Here is a 20,981-nt window from a genome sequence, read left to right as displayed (position 1 = left end):
TTGTTGGGGTGGTCAGCAAACCATTTCAGACCAGCTTGAGACACGGGAACAGAAAATGATGTGGCATTAGCAGTGTGATGCAGAAGGTCAGCTCTCCCAACTGTTGCATTCATCCCTTTGTTAAAAATCTGACCCCATTGTACGTTGCAGAAATAATGTCAGATGCGAACAGGATCTTTAGTGTGCATGCACAGATCCTTATCCCCCCTCAGCACAGCCTGTTTCAACTCTTTCCTTCTCACTTTAAGGCACAATTCAATCCAGAGACAGCTCAACCTGTCCAACCCTGACTTCAACATCCAGCAGGTCCAGAAGCAGGAGCAGCTGACGGGCATTGGCCGCATTAAGCCAGAGCTGTACAAGCAGAGGTCACTGGACACTGACGATGGCCGGAGGAGTAACAGCAAGGCCTGTGGAAAACTCAACTTTATCCTCAAGTATGACTGTGATTTAGAGCAGCTGATAGTGAAGATTCACAAGGCCATCAACCTGCCAGCAAAGGACTTCTCTGGAACTTCAGATCCGTACGTGAAGATCTATCTGCTTCCCGACAGGAAAACAAAACACCAGACTAAAGTGCACAGAAAGACCCTAAATCCAGTATTTGATGAAGTTTTTTTATTTACTGTCCCATACAATGATCTCAACACAAGGAAACTCCATTTCTCTGTGTATGACTTTGACAGATTCTCCAGGCACGACTTGATTGGCCAAGTGGTAGTGGATAATTTTTTAGATTTGGCAGATTTTCCCAGGGAATGTAATATTTGGAAGGATATTGAATATGTCACCAATGTAAGTATTATAATTTTTCTTCTTGAATTTTATTTGTTCTGACTTCATTTCCCTAATCTGATTATAACTGAAATTGTCTGTTGAATTTGTGAAGGAAAGTACTCTATTCTCTCTCTTTCTCAAGCTTTGACCTTAATCCAGGGAAATTGACAGTACATTTTCAGTTCTCATTTCTTGTTCTTTGGATATATTAAAGAAAGTTTTATGTAGGAGACAATGGGTTTAGTCATTGCCCTGCTGATAGGGTAGAAATGCTGGAGAATGTTTTAATCTTACTTAATCTGAAATTTACTTAAGGAAATACTACTTTTCTTATTTTGCCTGTCTTCCTGTTTTGCATGATTTTTTATGTAACTTACAGCACACTAATCAGCCAGAACTGCAGATTCAACATTTCTTATGTAGTGATCTTCAGTTCTTCAAAAGACTGTTCTCATAAAGTCAGAAAACCCCACAGCTATAATCCAGCCAAACAGAGTTCAGACAATGCTGTTCCATGAAAGCAGTGAAACACTGAATTGGTTTAACTCTTTGTTTGGCATCACTCTGTTCCTGGGGAAACAGGGAATGTATTTTTAAAAGTGTATTTCTGTTATCCCAAAGTCTCTGTTATCAAATTCTGTGCAGGAGTCCAAACAGTGATTAGGTATAAAATCATGGAAATTACTTCCACAAAAGAAGGAGCTTTCTACTCAGAGCAGGAGCCAACCTTCTTGTAATGCCATTAGAGATGAATCCCAAGCATCCTCTGGAGGACAGACCTTCAGTGAGAATGATACATTACAGAAATCCACAGAGGTGAAGGCACCAGTGCCAAGTGTCAGTAAATATTTCATTTGCTAATGTCAAACCATACTCTGGTGGAGTGCACATTTTAGAGTCAAATAAACCAGGCATCATTAGCAGTAAGATCAAAGGGTAAGTTTGTTAGACCTCAGTTCAGGAAAGCACTGAAACTGAGAATAAGAAGCCAATGAAAAGTAAAGGATGTTGAGACAAATAACTTGACCCTCACACCTCTGTGGTCTGGTAGCATGTCCATATTACAGACCAAACTGATTAAATCCTTTTTTTGTTTCTTTGAAAATTCTTTATGAAAATTTGTATTTTCCTGGTTTTAAGGTGAATTCTCTGCACAATCCTGTTCCACACAAGGATGGAAGTGCAGCAGCAGCACAAGCAGTTCCTCACTCAGGGTACAGGCAGGGCACGGACACTTGGTGTCGGGGAGGATAAACCTAGCTTTTGTAGAAGAAGTTACTGCTTTTCAGCTGCAAGGGAGAAGTCAGGCTGTGACAGAGCAGCTGACAGTCATTCCAAGTGAAAGGCTGCCTTCATACAGCATTAAGTGTCCCAAGATCAGCTTCATTTTTTACAGTCAACTGAAAGTGGAATGTGCATGCACACTGGGGCTACTTTGGTAGGAACGAGTCCTTTTTTCCTGCTTTAACTTAGGCAGAAGATTGGCTCTGGTATTTTCTTTCGAACCACTTCTTCCAAATTTCAAAAGTGATGCAGCATATCATTTGTATTCAGATTTTCTGTAATATCTGAAATTAAATTCAGGACTGAAACATGAGTCATTTATTAATTCCTCCTGATACCAGTTCTCCTGTGAAGTGTAACCCTGTTTATCCAAACAGAACACACGACCTGCCATCTAGACTTGTCAATGGCTTTCCAGCTAACAGAGGTCTTTTCAAAGCAAGTGACTCATGGTACATAGGAGACACATCCAATTTTGGGTAATGTGAGTTCTGAGATAAGAGTATCAGGTAAATGGAAGCGTGGAGTACTCAGCTTACCCATTAACATTTCCAAAATTTCAAAGGTTAGAATTCATTCCATGAGGTTCTGAGAAGTACTCCATGCATCATTTAAGAAACAAAGTTTCTGCCCATTTTCTTGTCTGTGTAGCTGAGATATCTCTCAGTCTGACAGCAGAAGCTGGATCCTGAACCAGGGCAACCCACTGACACTGCTGCAGTGAATACTCCTGTGCCCAGCAGGCAGCATTAGTGAAACTCAGAAATAATTTTTGGCAAAGTGTTGAGCCCCATTGGGCAGTTTATGATTGGAAACCAAAACTGTATCGGCTGCAATAGGTTTTCAATAATTTATCTTTGACCGTTGTCTTGTTTCAAATAATAATTAGAGAACAGAAAAATGCTGGGCAAAGTTACTGAAGGGAATTCATTTTATGTAGGTCAACAAAAAGTGCACACAGGAAGGATAAACCTTGGAATTGAATGAGAAAAAGGGAAGCTCCACACAAACTACACATGACAAGTTTGCCATACTTCTGAAGAGTGCAATTCATTTTAATTCCTTGTGCATCTTATTACACTGCCTAACCAGTGAGCCCAAAGGCCTTTATTTTACATTCTTCATTTTATTATGTTCTAATCCAATTTGACACAGCAATATAAAAGAATGTATCAAATCCTTCTCTGCCCAGCAAAATGTCCTACTTAAGTGAGCACTGCAGATTATGCCTGAAATGTCAGCTTTACTGCAAACAATGCCATTAAACTGACCTATTATGTCATGTGCTTTCTTCTGTTTTCTAATAACACTGGAAGATTTTTTTATCCTAAACCAGCAGTTTTTATTCTTTGGACTATGACATCTTTTACCATCCCAGAGTTTGAAATTATTTCTTAACACAGACGCATATCAGCATAAAAATTTTTTACATGCTTAAAAGCAGTCTGGTGCCAAACATGAATCTCCAGTATCAAAATGACTCTTCTTCTAATCCCAGGTCCTCTGAGCATAACATCTCCCTCCTGTAACTGACATTTTTTCCAAGCAGAAAAAAGACAGCAGTGGGCTGTATAATGGTAGAGATAATTAAGTAGATCAACTTTAGCATGAGCATGAAATGAACTAGATAAGCTTTTTTTTATATGTATGTACTAGTCAGATTACACTGGTTTCTGGCTTATCAAGAAAAAAAAGATGCTTTTTATTTTTAGCCTGTGTTTCTCTTGTTGGCATGTTTTGTTTAATAGCATCTAAAACATAATCAGGGTTTGGGGTGGGAGTTTTTGGTTGTATTTGTTCACAGACTGATGGCATGTTTGAAGAGGAAAAAAAAGTGGTTGATATTTCCTTGGTTGCCATCTTCAAACTCAAATGTGATCAAGCAAAGACACATGGCTTTGTCACAAGATAAAATGAAAAACCATGAAAGAAGAAGGTGTCAGATATGAAACAGGAAGGTGTCAGATGGTGCATTTCAGAGAAAGGAAAACCTTCTCTTTCAGAAGGTGCCAAGTATCCCCTTGTATAACTTGCTGTGCCCCTAGACAGAAAAATCCGTTGTCAAGAATTGCTTGTTAAACATCACTGGGCTGATGCAGGGTACAGAGAGAATTTCTGCCAGCTGGAAATCCAGCTCTGGTACCTCCTGGCTCTTTGGATTCTCAAAGTGCTCAGCCACTGCCACTTGATAACCAGGTAAACTTTCCAGAGAGGACAAGTATTTAAGAAGTGACCTCAACTTAGAGGAGGTGGGTAATTGTAGTAAGAAAGGCATTTAGAAGGCAGTTTGTGGCTTTGGTCTTACAGTATATATAGTTTCTGCCACTGATGCTCTTTTTTTCAGTTGTCAGATATAGTTACATTTAATATCTAGGCATGGAACAACAAAAACTGCTCTTTTTTCTGAATGTTTGAGCTCAGACATACACTTAAAAAAAAATCCTATTCCTAGCACTCCATTGGCACCTTTCTCTCATCTCAAAACAACCAATATATCAGGGTACAAAATGGGGTTGGAAATATAGAAGGGAAATATTTCTGAATCTGAGAGAGAAGAGAGTACAGAAATAAGACCCTGGGTAATACACATAGAATGTACATAGAATTTGAGAAGTAACATGGCACAGACTTTAAGGAATGTGTTTACTAAAACCCAAAAGAGAGTTATGGATAGTTCAAAGCTATAAAGAGACATGAGCTGTATATCAAGTTGTTCTCTTTGACATCCAGAAAGAGCCAGCATATGCCAGAAATTTCAAAGCCAAGAAATTGATTTCTTCTGTTTGTAAGACTCTTCAAGCTCTGTTAGGGTCTGGGTCAAAAATGCAACAGATAATGCTGAATTCCTTTTGCACAGATCCAGAAAATAAAAGCATATTGAAAAAAAAAATTATTTAAGATGCATGTTCATATGCATGTTAGTGTTTTGACAAAGTGAGAGTTAAAAAGTGGGGTGGTTATAAGTATTTGAAATTCTTTGTTCTAAAAATGCTAATTGTTCACTGCTGTTGTTCTTGAGTTTGCCTGAGCAAGAAAGATTTGAGAATTTGTATTTTTAGGCATTTATGTTGTATAACTGAGATGCAACTGGAATCATAACATCACCAGAAGGAAGTTTCAAGTTCCCTGTTTCAGAGATGTTAATGCCAACCACAGTATGTGTGGAAGAAAGACGAAAAGAGGCTAAATTTTTCAGTCAGTTGTTCATGGAAAGCATAATAAAAGTATAAAATACTGAAATCTGACCCAACTGAAAAAAACTTCCTCAAAGGTTGCATTGCTCAGGTCCGTTCCTGCTAAGAGCTGTGAGCAGTTCAGTGTCTGCCAAATGTGCATAAAGAGGTGCAGGTCATAAGGCTTAGGGCTTAAGCCCTCAAAAGTCGAGGAAAATAAACATCCTTCTTTGAAAGAAATAGGTCAATACTGCCCGTAGCTCACCTACAGCACAACAGGCTTGGACAACAAGGATGTAACTTCCTCGAGACATGGCACTACTGATGGCCCAAGTGAGAGCAGGTCCAGGATCTGCAGATTCCTGGCAGCAGCCTTAATCCGCTCCGTTTGCTCTGCTTATCTCCTTCGACAGTGTGCAGACTCTGGAGCTGGCAGGAAGTCAGCTAAGTCCACCTACTCCAGTTCTAAAAACTGTTTAGCTTGTCAAGATATTTTAGCTAGTATTTCTGAAATCCCTGTTCTGGCAACTTGCAGGGTTTAGAGAAGTGATGGCATTGAGCAAGAGCTCAGAAAAGCCTTTAAGATATTTACAATGGTTAACAAAATTTTTGAGTTGACAGTTTGAGGAGGAACAGAAACAAACCAAGTCTCTGGCTCTGTGTACAAATTCAAATCCAAGGCATCAATGTTGAGTGCCATATCTACTTCTTTTGTGTCAGTAAAAGGGAAACAAAAGTTGTTTTGTTTTGTTTTTTAATACAGAAAACCTATCCTGTATTGACCTGGTGTTCTCCTTCTTTAAAGCAAGTAGGCTTTGGCACCAGGGAAGCAACCAGTTATGGATGTGGAGATGGACCTATTTAATGGATTTGCAAATGCAAGTCTCTTTACAAGAGACAGATTTGCAAACCCAGGAGTCTTGCCTGTTTTAAAACATGGCAAAAGCTTACGAGCAAAAGTAACTATTTCATGGCTATTTTAAGGCAGTAAACACAAGGGATAAGATTCACCTCGTTTAATGAATTTGTTTAAAAAAAAAAAAAAAAAAAAAAAAATCACAATCAAACCCAGAAGTACTCAAAAAAAACCCAAAACCAGAAAGCAAAATTGCCTTTGAGAGGCAGATCAGTGGATATTCATCTTCTCCTGAGTCACAAGGTCACCCTTTGTTGCATGATTTTTTTCTGTCTATTCTTAATCAACTGCACAGAAAAAAATGAAAGTGCATGTGTAATGAATCATTTCATAGCCAAAAGATTCTGGAAAGTCATAGATCTTTAATCCTTCAGATTCCTAAGGGTCACCACAGTAAGGATGAAACAGAAATTAATTAGGCTTCAGCATCAGCACAACAGGTACAGTACTCAGTCTACAGTGGAGAGCAGCTGCTGTGTTTTTCTTTTTAAACATCTTTTTAACCACCTATTTAAATGCATTAATTTTCAACACTGGGCTTTTCCTTTTGTCTTCCGGGGTTTTTTTCTTTCTTAATGTAATGATTGTAATAATTACTTTGTAGGGGAAGATTTGTCAGGCATGCCATACATTTAAATGATACGAGGTCAGCACTCAGCATGGCTAAACAAAGGACAGACACGATTATGTACAATGACACAGGGTAGAGATAAAATATTAACAAGTTTTCAGAAAACTAAAAGCAGCATATGCCTAGTTCTGCTTGAGAACTGGATAATGGTGAGAATAATAAACAACAAAACTTGGGAAGGGTCAGAAGTAAAAAAAAAAAAGTCAAATGCCTTGGAGAGCAGTGGTTTGAGATGCAGCTCTGTGGGTCCCAAGGCCGTGGTCCAAGCACTGCATGCTTGGCTGTAAAAGGAACAATGACTATTCCATGCAAGGGATTACCCAACAGCCTTGTAATTCCACAGGCACAGCCAGAAACAGGATGGATCTTGTAATATCACTGAGGCTTCAGCTACCATTTACTGGGGGTTTGGGAGCAGTTTAAGGAAATAATAATGCAGAGAGTTGTGTCTGTGTGTGTGTGTGTGTGCACCATGTGAAGTTTACAGAGCCCGGGAGCATGGCCATCAGAATTTCTGAGGGAGCTTTTTCACTATGGATATTTCTCTACAAAAAAAACCCTATACATACAACCAACCAAGAAAACAAAAGAAACTAAAGCAGACAAAAGAATAAAAATGAAACCTATGTAGTAGAAATGGCATCATTCCAGTTAAAAAATTTAATAGAAGATATTTCAAAGTTAGCATTTTGAGAAAACCGAAATTTCAAAATAAGATACTTTGATTTCTCATTTGGACTGCATTTCTATGACTCTATTTTAAAATATTTTGAAAGCAAATTGTTTCAAGTCAAATGATGGATATTCTGCTTCAATATGGAAATAACAGAAAATTCCTTAGCAAATTAGAATCCTGCTTTCTAAACTGATACTTTCCCTGCCCATCAGTGCTGCATCTTGAGTTCTCCATGGTCACTGTATCCTCCATGTTTCCCTGGTACAACAGCCCCAGAACAGCAGTAGTGTGTGAAGAACATTTTCCTCCACACATTAGCTGCATGCTGAAAAAGGTTAGACACAACCCTAAATTCCTGCCTCCTGGTTAGTGGAAGTGTCTGTAAGTGTCCCTGTTCCACACGTCCCCCTTCTCCTTTCTTCTCACCCTCCTCTGCCAATCCTTTTTTTCCCAGAAATCTCTCTCAAACAAGGTTCTGGGAGAGAAAAAGTTCACAGTGACACTGACTGCATATAAACCAAAGTCAAAATGTGATCCCGGTCAGCCAAGCCTGTCCTTCAATTACACCGTCCAAAATTGTCAGTAGGAGCTGCCAATACAAAAAGAAATCTGGCTCCAGTATTTTACAATTCCTAGGCAGCAATTCTTGAAGACGAGCAAAGAGCATTCGCACAGCGCTAAGACTAAAATAGCTGTATTAAAGGGATCTTGGTTGTAACCATTCTGCACATAATTCAGGATTAGACTGTGCCATAGCCTTTTTTCTACAGGGTTATATAACTTTCAATTTAAACATGTATTTAGCCAGGCAGGGGAAAAAAAAATGGCTTCAAACACGCATTTAATTATTGAACAGTTTTGGGAATGCTTACTCTGTCTTTTTTTTTTCTAGCAGAGGTCACAGAAAGCATTTCAATAGCTTATGGATTTATCAAAATTTCTGCAAAATCCTACTCTTTAAATTAAGTTTAAATATTTGGAGCCAAACTTGAAAGTATTCTTCCTGCTGAACATACTGTGCTTATGTGAAAAGCCTCAAGCCATTTTTAGCCTTTAATCCCCACTAGATATCACAGCCATCAGGCATCTTTCTCCACCAAACAGGGTATTTCAGAGTTCTACATTTTCCCTCTCTGTGCAGTCTGTTTACCCAGTTCTCATGTTCTTTTCCCAGGGCCTTTTATTTAACAGTAAGTGGACTTTTTTATTACAATTTCCTTAGGGATTCACTGTAACTGTGCCCCGAACTCGCAGCAGGATATCCTGGTTATTGGGGCAGGGGATAGCAGAGCTGTTCGGGAAGCACCTCCAGCACACCATTATCTGACAGGCTGGCATCCTAACACAAGCTAAAATGTGGATGTGCTGGGGTACAGTCCTGAATTCATCTTCCCTGGTACACCTGGGACCCAGGTAAACAGGTAGGAAAGAAAGTGCCACCACACACAGGCTCTTTTCTCAGCAAAAGATTTGTCTGGCCCCCTTCAGAGTCTTGTTAGAGGATGTCACCTGTCTCACACTTTAACCCTTCAGGAGTCCAGGATCTGTAATAGAGGACAAGATATCATCTGGACAGAAGGGAAGAAATGCTGGATTGTAACTGGTGCTAGGAGGCATGGGGTTTGTGCTTACAGGCTAAGTTATAGAGCTTGCCAAAATTAAGGCTATACCATTTGCTAAATAATCACACAAGGGCTGTCTTCAGACCTCCCCACTGCCTTTGTGGGGGGAAAGCATTAGAAGCTGCAGCTGAACTGGGAGCTGACTTGTGGAGAAGGACGTATTTTTCCCACAGTACATATCTGTATTTGTATCTGTAGCTTTTCTAGATTTTCTTCTCGTGCAGGAAACTTCGAACTGACATAAAATGACAGTGGAAACTTCAAAGGACACACAAACCATTTTTTCTAAGATTTATTGCAAGATTAGCTCGGTTGGTTCGAGCATGGTGCTGATAGTGCCAAGGTTGTGGGTTCTGTCCCTATAAGGGCTATTCACGTAAGAGTTGGGCTGGATGATCCTTGTGGGTTCCTTCCAACTCAGAATATTCTGTCATGCTGTGAAGTATAATTCCAGATATTGTGGAGGCCCTGTTTGTCCCTGGGTGGTCTTGGAGGTTGAGGTATGTGACAGCTTTTCTGTGTTCAGTCACAGCCCCCCCGAGCACGAGGGCCGCTGCTGAGGCTCTGTAGTGAACCTTGCTCGTGTCATTGCAGAAAGATCCATAGCTCTGCTCCTCCATTCTTTCACTTTGTGAAAAATAGGCAGCCAGACCATCCAGGGGAAGAGGGGCAGAAAGGCATCACTCTTTCATGCTAAGTGAGCTGTTTCTCTGAGAGCAGAACTAAAGAAACAATGGCAAAACTGAGGACCTGACTGAAAGCTTTTTCAACAAGATTTATCAGCCCCAAGTTTATGACGTCTTTGCAGCAGAGAACTTCATTTTAACTCACTGTTGTATTTCATTTCCCATCATGTATGCTCATTTCTGTAAGTATTCTGAATACATGTGTATCAGGAACAACATATAAAGTACAGTGTTTCCTGAAAAAATTCCAACAGGCCACAGCAACATCACTTTGTGTTTGACTGGGGAAGATTAAATGACAGACACAGAAATCTCCGAATTCTGCACTTGTTGTCAGAAACACTGAAAGGCTGTGCACACTCAGTGCACACTCCAGTTCTAAAAACAGGGATGTTACAACTCCTGTAGCTAGTCCTGCTGAAGTTACTGGAAGTATTTACAGGGGTAAATGAGGCAGAGAGGCTTTTGCAGTGTCTGAGCCTTCCCATGGCTCCCTAACAGAGATGTAGAGTGAGCATTTCGCACCATGTACTCTGGTGAAGTGACATGCTCGGATGACGAGAACGCATTAGCAATGTCTGTGCTATCATGACATTTGAGATTTGTGTAGCTACATTCTCCTGGCCCTTCACTGCTTGATTAAACACCTTGCTCTATTTACTCAAGAGAACAGGACTCACAAGCTACCTCTTACCTTGGTGAGTGCTTAATCATTCGCTACTCCATCAGGCAAACTTCAAATTAAAGCTACGTACACCATCTGGAAGAAGATTCCTGACTAGTGATGGGATCTTGCTTGTGATGGGCAGGGAAGCAGAAAACAACAGACAGCTGGAGGTTTTCACAGTCGATTATATGAACTATTGGGATAAAATTCCCCACTCAGATATTTGGGGCAAATCTGGCATCTAAAAAACAGCAGTTTATCACAACATCAGGAAACATAACCTTGCTTGCCAGGCAACCAATTACTGACATTCTCAGAACGTGTGACTGAAGTCATTGCCCCTCCTGCCTAACATCTCTTCTGTTTCCTGCAGTAAAATTATTCTGGAAGGAGCAGTGAATAGGAGAAACACTTTGAAGGTTAACTCCAAAGAACAAAAGAACAATTCTCCATACTGTATTTTGTACATCTGTTTTCAAAATTCATTGAACTCTATATGTGTTTTCTCTTTAAAAACATGCTGCGGTTTTATAAGTATTTTTAAAAGCCAGCTGTGATTTAATCAACCATCTGATCTGCATTATGATAACTCTTCTGAACAACCCCAACAATAAAATAAATATGTGTGCAGTAAAGTGAAACAAAAGTGTTACGAAAATGATAGAAAAAAACTAGCAGACTTTGGTTTCAAGCACCCTAGAGAGTTATTTATGATCATCAGGAAGAAAGGAATCACTTTAAAATAATGTAAACCTTTCAATATCTGCACACCAGGCACAGAATCTTACAGTAAATGCTAATTTAACAATAAAATTCACTCTATTGGGACCACAACATTTTATGCAGGTAGAAATGAGTAGTGCTCAGGATTAGATCCTGACTCTACTGTGAAGTCAGAGAAAGATTTCCCACTGAAGCTCAGATTTCATGCATATCCTCTTGCTATAGTTTGGAAATAGTATCTTGTAAACACTACAAAAAGCCAAATGAAATAATGTAAACAGGTAACCTGAGACGTACGTCAGAAAATGCACTAGAACAGAAGAACAAGCAAATTACCATCCTTTATTCCTCTCTGCAAAAGAAATACCTGACAATGACCTACTCAACAAAGATTTGAAGGTACTCCTCCCCCAAATTTCGTGATTAAAATATGAGCAAGCTATCAAATTTTGTTTTGGAGAAAGCAGATAGAGATCTCTCCCTCAGACATTACCTGAGTTCTACATCTGCATCTTCAGTTTCTGACTGGCTGCAGCCATCCTAAGGGAATGAAAACAGATTATTTTCCCTCAAGGTTTCTTCAGTGAGCGCCCCATACCCATTCCTTTTGGTACCCCAGCATCCTTTCTCATTTTCCAACTCTTTTCCAAATCCTTCCCTTTACTTAATGTACAGAGCACCAGCATTCTTGGGAAAGCCATAAAAAACACTTCATTTGACACCAAGCTTTCATCATAAAAGAATATATAAAAACCTTCTTATCCTATCCGTAACAGTAATACTTTTTTCATTCCAATACAGATATTTTTAAAAACAAGCCTATCTCTGTCAGTAGACACTCACTGTCTTCATCCCCATCATCATGTTCTTCTCAAAAGTCACTTATTTTAGGAAACCTTCCTGTGCTAAATCAGCACACCCATCCTTGTCTGACAGTTTTAAGTCAGGATGGTCAGAGATAACTACACTAAATTCTTTCAAAATCATACTTCAAAAAAACTGAAGTTGGGCCCTTTTAAGGTATCAGATCAAGTACCCAAAATCAAATTAACAGAGTTCTAAAGTGTACTCACCACTTAGGACAAGCCAGTTCACAACTCTTGATTCATCTAAAAACCATCAAATTATTTAAATTACAAAACTAATCAAACTAATTCAGCTAAATGGCATCTAGAATGAGAAGGCATCTAAATTGTGAAGGCATCTAAGTGACCGTGAGATTCTTAAGTCACAGGCTGCCTAAAAGTGCTACTTTTTTTCCTATCCGTAGGTGAGTATATACTGAATAATACTTTTTATTCTCAATTTAGACATAACCAAGTCTAAGTCTGGGCAGCTCACCACACTCAGCTCATGATTCCATGAGGAAGAACAGAAGAACAAGCTGCAGGAAACAATTTTCCTCTCTAGGTGTGTTTCACATGTACCACGTGTAAGGTAAAACAAGTTAGAAGAAAAGTCTCTGAAGAGGAGGGAGTTCTGTTGACTCATTTTTATGGAATTAAAGCACTAAAGCACTTCTATATTTAGTGCTCTCTTTATCTCACATCTTACACTACCCTCTGTGCATTCTTTAAGAGAAGAAACATGCTCACTGAAGTGGCCCTAAAATTGCCTCCAATGCACGTCTAAATAGAATAGGGAGGCACAAACACATCTGACAGAGAACAAGTGTTACAGAAAAAGAACTGTTACCACACTCTGCACAATCACATCTTCCCCTGCTCATGCTGTAGACACCTGGATGGATGATACACTTGATTTCAGAGTCTGCATTTTCTAAAATGGATTCCTGTCTTCTCTCTTTGCCTTCCTTCAGCTTCCTCAGTCTTTTGTTTAGCTTTAAAGCTTTTTTTTTTTTTCTGTGTACTGCTAAGTAGACGTAGTGCTGGGTTGGTAAACTGCCTAGCAGCTCCAAGATTAAAATATTCTATTTATTTGTACGGTAGGTGGATGATACACAGCAACAGCATATATTCTCCATGACCAGATCCACATAGCTCAGGTGTCCTAATGACAGTAGTCCAGAGCTGTCTCTGAAGAAAAGCAAGTAACTGGATTTGCATGAACTTCTGGGCAGCACCAGCAGTGAAGATACCAAGAAACAGTGAAATGTTCCTGGTATTGCCTGAGAGAAGTGGATCACCAGAGATTCCATGGCATTGATTTGGGAGGTGAGGCAGGGAGGTTTACCCTGACAGGGTTAGATAGCAACAGCATCTCAGCATGTCATGCAGTCAGCAAATTTTACAGTCTGTTATGAAATCATCGGTAGCACCTCCAGGAGGAAGCAGAGGAGCCTCATCTCCCATGTTTGCCCCACACACCCCAAAAAAACCATCACCAAAACCCCAACATGTCTCCTAATTCGAATGTGCCATTTCCTTTTTAGCATGGTTTGAGAACCAAAGGTTGAAAACTGTCCTCTTGTCCACACTTCTGGAATGATGCTGTCTAGTTAGCATTAACTTTATTGTCATCCTCATTCTTCCTCCCTCTACTGCTTTAATTCCTTTTGTACTTGGAAATCAGAGAGATTCGAAGTTATAACATAATTTTTCAGTATTGAAGATGTAGGGGCTTCATCCATATTGACTTGTTTAGTAACTGTGTTTTGTAGGATTAAAGTTCATGATTCTGTTCTTCCATTTAACTTGCAATTAAAATGGAATGGCTGTGCAAGGACACTCGAAGCAGTACAGCTGCACTCCTTTGCACCCCATCCATTAACAGAACAGTGCCAGCAGTGAAGCAGTCTCTTTACCTTGGCTGCTTCACTTTGAAATTTGCAGATATTTTCTATATTACCCATATAAAGAAGTTAATGAAACTTCCATGGAAATCATTTTCTCTATTGTTAAAAGTGAGCAGTTTTATAGAGGAGTGTTGCTGGTAAAATGCACATTGTGAAGTTTAGTTATGCATTTGTTCCAATGGAAGGTGACATGGAATGCTCTCAGACATGGTTTTCAGCCATAATGATCCCTTTTCACCATTTCTCTGGTGGAGGAAACTTTCTGTAGATGGTGCAGTGGAGTCTGGCACTGTTAGTGTTATCCAGGTATTACTGTTATATAGGTTACTGTTACACAGGTGACAGATCAGAAAAAGCCAACTTTTTGTATTAGTGGCACCACTTACTGGCAACCAAGTCAAAGGTAACAGGATTTCAGCATCAGGGAGCTCTAGAAATGAAGCTGCTTTTTGGCAGCAAACACATGAAGTGTTCTCACTGTTGCCTGACCTGAGGGCGTGCATGACACGACGTGACAGAATTGTCTCCAGAGAAACAAAAGACATGGAGAAATTTCAGCAGAAAGACACTTGATCATTGGCTTTAGAATCACAAGGATACCTAAGAAAAGTACCTATTGAAAAGAAAAAAGTAACTTTCAATAGCAATGAAGAAAATCACTTTGTCACTCATAGGAAAATAAGTAGGAGAAATAGATTCATAAGCCCATGCTTCTTTCCCCACCTGCTAAATTGACACCGAACTTAAAAGGAGCTGCTCACAGAAAATACTGCTTTTGAAAAGTCCAACTTAGGTAATAATTCTTGTATTACTTTACAGTGGGATGAGAAGCCAAAAAGGATCAGAGAGAGAGAGAGAAAAGGCACACCAGGGATTTCATTGAACGTGGATTTGATATCCTGGTATCACAGAATCACAGAATTGTTTAGGTTGGAAAAGACCCTTCAGATCACGTAGTCCAACCATTAACCCAGCACTGCCAAGGCCACCACTAAACCCTAAGTGCCATATCTACATGTCTTCTAAGTCCTTCCAGGGCTGGGTGACTCCACCACTTCCCTGGATAGCCTGTTCCAATCAGTAGAATTTTTAAATGATCAGACAGAGTTTGGATTAATGGCACTGCAGTGTTTGTTAACATTTATTTTAGTGGTCTGTGAAAGGAGCACATTATATCCAAGGGGTCAGAGTCTAGGGGCAAAGTGCTGCTTTGCTGCCTGTTTCCAGGGACCAAGGCACATGTGCTTCTCTGGCTTGTGCATTCTTTACACTGGCCACCATAGCTTCCCCACTGAAATCACACCTGGACTGGAATTCCACAAGAGATGGCAAAATCTATCAAGAGACATGTGATTAAATAAAAAAATTAAACATATCTCAGAAAATTTCTAGAATAGCAAGCAAGATAGCTACTGCAGCATAGAGTTTGACATTACTTTCTATTTTTCAAGCATGATATTATTTGGACTGCTCTCTTTTTTGCATCAATTTCTTCGAAATTGTAGAGCAAACTTATATTAGCAGTGGTTTCAGATTTGTGAAAATGGCCTTTCCTTATTACCCATTTTGTGAACGGCCTGTGCTAAGCCTGAGTAGCAAAGTCAGTACAGAGCACCGAATGTGAGTGTAATGAATACATCCACAATACATTATAGATGCTTCTGCAGACTGAAAAGAACATTTTTTTGTCCTGTTACTATCACTTTCTCCATCTTTTTTCAGCACTACCCAGGTATGTAGTTTGTCTCCTTCTCAGAGTGATGTGCTCAGAATACACGATAGAACAGACAGCTGCTTTGCACAACACAAAATGCCTGCACTGAGAGTGACATTCAGTGCCAAGGGAAGGTGAGGAACTTTTAGTAGGGCCCAAAAACCTCTGATATAATTTCAAGCCAGTCTGATTAGCTTCTTTTTGTACAGAATGGCCACTGTGCCACTGTGCAAGACTTTATCCTTAATTAAGACTAGGTCAGGACACCAGGGCTGGCTGCTTCCTGTGGGCTGGGATGTCAGGAGCAGTGGGGAATCCTGGAGCTGCTGGCCAGGACTTGGCCAGCCAGGTCACATCCTACCACCCCAGCCAGGGACCTGGGCAGGTGGGACCTGGGGGGCAGCCCCTGGCATCTGCCAGCTCCCTAGGGAGTGGGAAGCTGGGCCAGGGGCAGGTGGGCAGGAGCCCTGGCAGGCAGGCAGGGCCATGAAGGGCTCTTGGTGCCCTCAGGGCTCTGACAGACTGCTTTCAGTCCCTGTACACAGACAGATAATGGAGCGGGGTTAGAAGATGGAGGATCTTTTGATGTTTTAGTGGAGCTGTAAGTTCACGTGCAGCCATCATAAATCAAGGTAGAGTGAAAGGCCAATCCATTCATTTGCATACAGATCTAGTTTAAATTGACATTTTCATTTTAACACACTAGGGGAATAAAATTAACAGGCAAGACGTTTTGGATTAAAATATTTTGATTAGTTAACTTCCTTTTAAAGCCAGCTTCCTCCCCTGCAATTTTTCTTGGCTGTATTTGAAATTTTCATTGTTAGTGGTATATGGAGATAATTGAACATATCTTTCAACTTATGTCAGAATGGAAGCAAGAGGTAACTGGCAAATAATTTGTGGTAGAAATAATTTTATGCATTATAATGGATTTGCTGCTTCATTTTCTTGAAGCTCATGTTTGCCTAGAGATAGTGAACACTTAACATATAATTTAACCTCCACTTCATACAACAAGCCAGCCTTTAGCCTTGAAACCATGGGGGTTTATTTTCTAATCTCTTTCCACCTCTGTGATGTTCACCAAAAGTTTTCTGTCAAGTCTGCAAGGTTGGCCCACCCAGGTTAAATTGCATGGTAAGGTACTGCATACTACAATGCCATTAACCTCTGTTTCACTTTGGTTTTTTCAGCCTCAGTATTTCACAAAAAATGGAAGTCTAATCCAAACCAATAAAAGCCTGTGGAAAAATTATTTGGCTTGAAATGACAGATCCGGACAGACATTCATTAACAACTTTGTTCCTCACTTTAGGCAACCACTGCCCAGTTTTCTGGATTGCACCATTCAGTTGGTTTGTGACACTTCCCTCTGTGAGACAGTCCCTTGTCTGCCTGACCTACCTGTTCTTCCATTTCTACCACCTTCACCTGACATCAAAACTCTTATTTTTCCCAGTGGAAGCTCCCTCCTCATTTCCTTTCAAGAAAGCACTTGCCCTCCAAACACATATTCCTATCTAGGGCAATTTGCATTTCATTGCTATTCCCAAGCTTGTCAAGATTTCTGAAGCACTGCTGCCTTCCCTGCAGAGGGAAAGGTCTGAGTCAGCTCTGTGCCAGAGTGCTCCTCCTTAAAGCTTTAGCAGTGGGAAATCAAACCCACCTTCAGGAGGCTTCCCTTTCAGCAGACTCTGGAAGTGCCATTCCAAAGGTGGCATCTTGTGAACACTGACAAGGTGGGATACATTGAGGTGGGAGAACAGGACAAGCAAATTTTTCCACAGCACCTTGCTTGTAAACTCACGTCTTGCAGGTTGTGACATTTTTATACATCATGAAGATGCAGTTGTTTTTTCTACTTTACAAGCCTTCCCTGTCCTACAGCCACACACACACACACATGCACCCCCTGCCTCCCAGCACCAACCAGAATTATCCAAGGTAGCCTGTAATGCCTAGAAAACAAGGGCCAGGGCAGACTTTTTCTGTTATTAAATCTATACTGACCTTTCATTTTCTAGAAAGTCACAAGTCATAGAATGATTTAAAAAAGAAAAAGCAGTAACAATTCAAGAAACTAAAATATTTTTCAGAGGAATAGTTTAATTTGCAAGGAGAAACTTAAACTTCAGTTAACTTTTGTCTCTGGGCAACAATGCCATGTAGCAAGCCTTCAGAGCCAACTCTGTACTCACTCTTTTCTTAATAACTGATGAGGAAGTTAAAAATTACTTCTATTAACTTTCTACTGAAGTTTCACTTTCAGAAGGCCTCATTTCTGTTTTTCCCATGAAATCAATTTCTGACACAGGCACACACACATAAACAGGGCAAGTACTGCAGCTTTTCCAGTCATGTCTCTACTGATTTTCATTAGCTCAATTCAGACTATCTCCCCAGTTCATCAATTTAGTTTGGAACAAATTAAGACATTATTTCTATCTCAATAGCTACAGGATAATTCATTAGATTCACTGTTAGGCCCAGATTCAGCAAACCACTGTAGTTGTTGTGAATTGAAAATCTGCATAAAGGATTCAAAGCCAGTAAAATCTATAGGATTTAAGCGTGTTTAAGAACAAGTACGGGATAAAGTTTATCTGTACTGAATGGAGGCTGTTGTTAAAGGATCTTAATACAGAATAATTTATCAATAAAGCCTTAAATTACTCTAAGAACAAATGTATCCTGTAAACACGTCCCAATAACTGAGGATCGTGTGCAGCTCACTGATTGGAAAGTTTCAATTAATCACTGCCACCCTATTTATAGGATATAAATGATGACAGTGGAGATGTTGGTTCTTTAGAGAGATAAGTACATTGACTGCCTGCAGGAAAAGGCCTCTGTCCTTGATGCTACTGAGGACATTGTGGCAAGGGAAAGTTAGGAGTATGTTCCTCTCAAGGACACTGACTGGATTTGTTCTGAAGCATTCATGAAGTGAAAGCTTCTACTTTGGCTCCAACTACCCTCATTTCAGAGGTATCTTGAATGACTGGCACAACACAAAGTTGTGTCTGGAGGATCCTACTTACGTGGCCTGGATTAAAGAAAAGTAGTCATGATACAAGGATAATGGAATCAGGGGAGGAAAAAAACCTACAAACGCTAAAAATCCATGTCAAAAGTTCTTCACTCTCTGAAGACAGAGGATGTGCTGTTGGTTTTACTTCTGATGCAATCTTTATAGAGAAGTTGCCAGCATGCTCAGCACACAGTGAGTGCACAATCCAGAGTGAATTACATAGCAGCATTTCAGCTTTTTCGTATTTCTTCACTGCACTGAAACCATGCTTCAGAATTGCTTGTCAATATTCTTTCCCAGTAAGTGAAATCAGACATACCAAAGACTTCATTACTTACTTGCTCTCATTTTTAAGGAAAGCATAAAGAAAAGAAATAGAGACAATGAAATACAAAAAAAAAAACCAAAAAAAAAGGAAATCACAGTGAGAAAATGGTTAATTTGAAAATTAACTTAAAGCATTAAATGTAGTCTGACATTGATGTATTGAAAGAATAATTATAAAAGATAGGCTATTCCCATTTTCCACTTACTTTACTTAATCACATTTCTGTAGATACAGATTGATTCAGGCATTAATAAATATCTGCTTTACTAGAGTTCATTTCTTTGATTTAAGATGTCATGAAAATAGAATTTTCCAGTCATATCTTTTCTATTCATCTGAAAATATGTAATGAGAAGCAACTGGCACTCTTATAGCCACATGTAAATTCAATTAAAATCCAACATTTCAAAATAGTTTTTATCAGTATATATTTCTCATAGATATAGCTCAAAATAACTCTTATGATGAAATAATAAAAAATGTAGAGCTAACTTCACAAATTCTTCATGTTAGATACTCTAGATTTACTATCATTCCCAAACAGATTAGAGTCTATGGGATTTGCATAATACTGTGTCCTGGACATGTTCCTCAGCAGAATTAACATCTTATCACTCAAATCTTACTCCAGACTTCTCAACACAGATGAGCAATTTAATAAATGTATGTCCCAAAAAGCAGATAGCACTTCTTAAGGCATCTTTAAATCATTTAGGCTTAACACATATACCTAGTGTACTTAACTCATCCTTGTCTTAGCTGAGTGAACCTCGTCTGAAATAAATCCTTGCAAAATTCAAATCCCCCACATTAGCAAATATTAGAATGATGTGCAGTGAAACTTATCTTGCACTATAGCAGTATAATTCCCTTAATTCCAGGAAAGATTTGGAAGTAACCAGGAAGAATTTTTTGTTGTTTAAAATGCAACTAATGCTCCTCAGCCTGGAGGGGAGAAGAGAGAGAGACTTTAATTAAATAGTGGCAGTCTGTCCTTTCTGCCCTACAGAAGCTCAAATGATCCCATCTCATTCCATGACACCTCTGCTCTGTTTCTGTTTTCCAGTGTCCTTTGCAGGGACATGTCCAACTCCTAAAGGAGGCAGCATGCAAAGCTAGCGTTGCCTGAGCTGTACAGCTCTGACACAGCAGCAGGAATTTAGCAAATCTCTAAAACCACTTCTGCCGTGGAAACCTCTCTCAAGAGTTACTAACTTAATGGGAAATAAGCAAGGGCACCAGTGCCTGCTAAGTGCTCCAGTTAATGTTAGGTTGGTGAGATGCATAAAAGTACATGTGGGCACCTCACAACCCATAATTAGTTTTGCAACATAGCAGAAAGTGAAAAAGTAGTGTCTGTCTTTTTATAGCTGGGGAGCTGAGGAAGCTGGTATAATTGAGACATATGCTTTAATTAGAGTGGCACAGGCACTGCGTGGTGCAGGCCCATCACAGCTCCTCTGTTCCAGAAATACAAAACTCAGTTTTCCAAAGAAATGGGCACAAACCTTGTGAATGCCTAACTTGAGCACAGCATATCTTTTCCCAGACCAGAGGCAGAAGCAGAAGATAGAACCTATAAATGGTCTTGTTTTCTTCCATCCCTTCTGCCTGTTTTCCGTGAGTTTTCATACCCATTCTCTGCACTCAAAGGTATTTATGAGAAGGGAGAGGAGAACTCTGATCCCAAATGTCATCCCCATTTGTCAGAATATCCCTAACAACCAGGTGACTTACACTGAGAAGGTTTGATCCCACCTGAGCTGCTTAGTGCAGCCTCAAAGGCATCAAAGGTGAGGCCATTCAGGGGCCCTTAGTCACCATCCTCTTTAAGGTTACACATCTCCCTGTTTAATATGCTGAGTTATACTCACTAAGCAACAGCACAGAGCTGCTGACACAGTACTTGGGAGGGATTTATCCTGCAGGCTAATCTCCAACAAAATGGAATAAGTTTAAAATCTATAAATACTGTGTGATTATAGACTAAAAACC

General features: G+C 39.8%; 1 protein-coding gene across 4 annotated transcripts in view; it reads left to right on the top strand.

Annotated features, from left to right (window-relative positions):
- SYT9 (synaptotagmin 9) overlaps nt 1–20,981 on the top strand; it is a 66,925-nt gene that overhangs the window by 31,831 nt on the left and 14,113 nt on the right. For all 4 annotated transcript variants that reach the window (XM_048307026.1, XM_048307027.1, XM_048307025.1 and 1 more), the window contains exon 3: nt 249–795. In XM_048307026.1, coding sequence (XP_048162983.1) covers nt 249–795 — 547 coding nt within the window. The remainder of the gene's footprint in view (nt 1–248; nt 796–20,981) is intronic.

This window comes from Corvus hawaiiensis, chromosome 6 (assembly GCF_020740725.1).
Source record: "Corvus hawaiiensis isolate bCorHaw1 chromosome 6, bCorHaw1.pri.cur, whole genome shotgun sequence".
In the NCBI taxonomy this organism is placed as follows: Eukaryota; Metazoa; Chordata; class Aves; order Passeriformes; family Corvidae; genus Corvus; species Corvus hawaiiensis.
The sequence above is the reverse complement of the archived record's forward strand: the minus strand, read 5'-3'. Positions and strand labels throughout refer to the sequence as shown.